This window comes from Dendrobium catenatum, unplaced genomic scaffold (assembly GCF_001605985.2).
Source record: "Dendrobium catenatum unplaced genomic scaffold, ASM160598v2 original_scaffold_148625, whole genome shotgun sequence".
Taxonomy (NCBI): domain Eukaryota; kingdom Viridiplantae; phylum Streptophyta; class Magnoliopsida; order Asparagales; family Orchidaceae; genus Dendrobium; species Dendrobium catenatum.
The window spans coordinates 229-1,034 of NW_021467053.1; the positions used below are offsets into that span (position 1 = coordinate 229).

Genomic DNA, 806 nt, shown 5'->3' on the forward strand with positions numbered 1-806 from the left:
ATATTTTGAACAGTGCCAATCGTCCTGGACGATGCCTCGATCGGCCTGGACGATGCCTACAGGAAAACACCTGAAATAAATCTGGGTAAATTCTGGAGCAAATTCACTACTGATCGTCCCAGGACGATCCCAGATCGTCCTGGACGATCCTGGAGCAGATTTTTGATATTACAATCTCCTCAACTTCAGAAAAATGTCGTACTCGACATTATCCAATCCAAACTCAGTCAAAACAAGTACAGATACGACTGTCTCATGTCAGACTCCTTCTCCCAAGTCGCTTCCCGAGCAGTCTGGTGCTTCCACTGGACTTTAACCATCGGAATCGATTTATTTCTTAACTTTCGGACGTCGTACGCCAAAATCAACTCTGGCTCTTCCTTGTACGCCAGATTCTCCTGAATCTCAACCTCATCAGCTGATACCTTCTTCCCAGAGTCTGATACCCACTTCCTCAGAGTGGATACGTGAAACACGTTATGCATGTCAGGCATCGAATCAGAAAGCAATAGTCGATAAGCAGATTTTCCAATTCTTTCCAAAATTTCAAAAGGGCCAACATACCTTGGACTAAGCTTACTCACCTGACCAAATCTGCTCACACCCTTCATTGGGCTGACTTTGACATACACAAAGTCACCAACTTGAAACTCGACAAACCTGTGCTTCTGATTATAATACTTCTACTGTCGGTCCTGAGCAGCTTTCAATCTTTCTTTTATCAAGCCGATCTTCGTAACAGTTTCTTCCAAGAAAGTGGCACCCAGCTCCTGTCTATCTCCGATCTCAGTCAAAGCCAAAGGAGT

General features: G+C 44.5%; 1 protein-coding gene across 1 annotated transcript; it reads right to left on the reverse strand.

Moving 5' to 3' along the window:
• Positions 1 to 227: 227 nt before the first annotated feature.
• Positions 228 to 611, reverse strand: LOC110098405. The gene has a single exon (XM_020825230.2). It carries the CDS (start codon positions 609 to 611, stop codon positions 228 to 230), a length of 384 nt encoding a protein of 127 aa, XP_020680889.2.
• Between the last annotated feature and the right edge of the window lie 195 nt (positions 612 to 806).

Excerpts from the sequence above, each read along its gene's own strand:
- LOC110098405 (XM_020825230.2), bottom strand. The coding sequence starts at position 611 with ATGAAGGGTGTGAGCAGATTTGGTCAGGTGAGTAAGCTTAGTCCAAGG.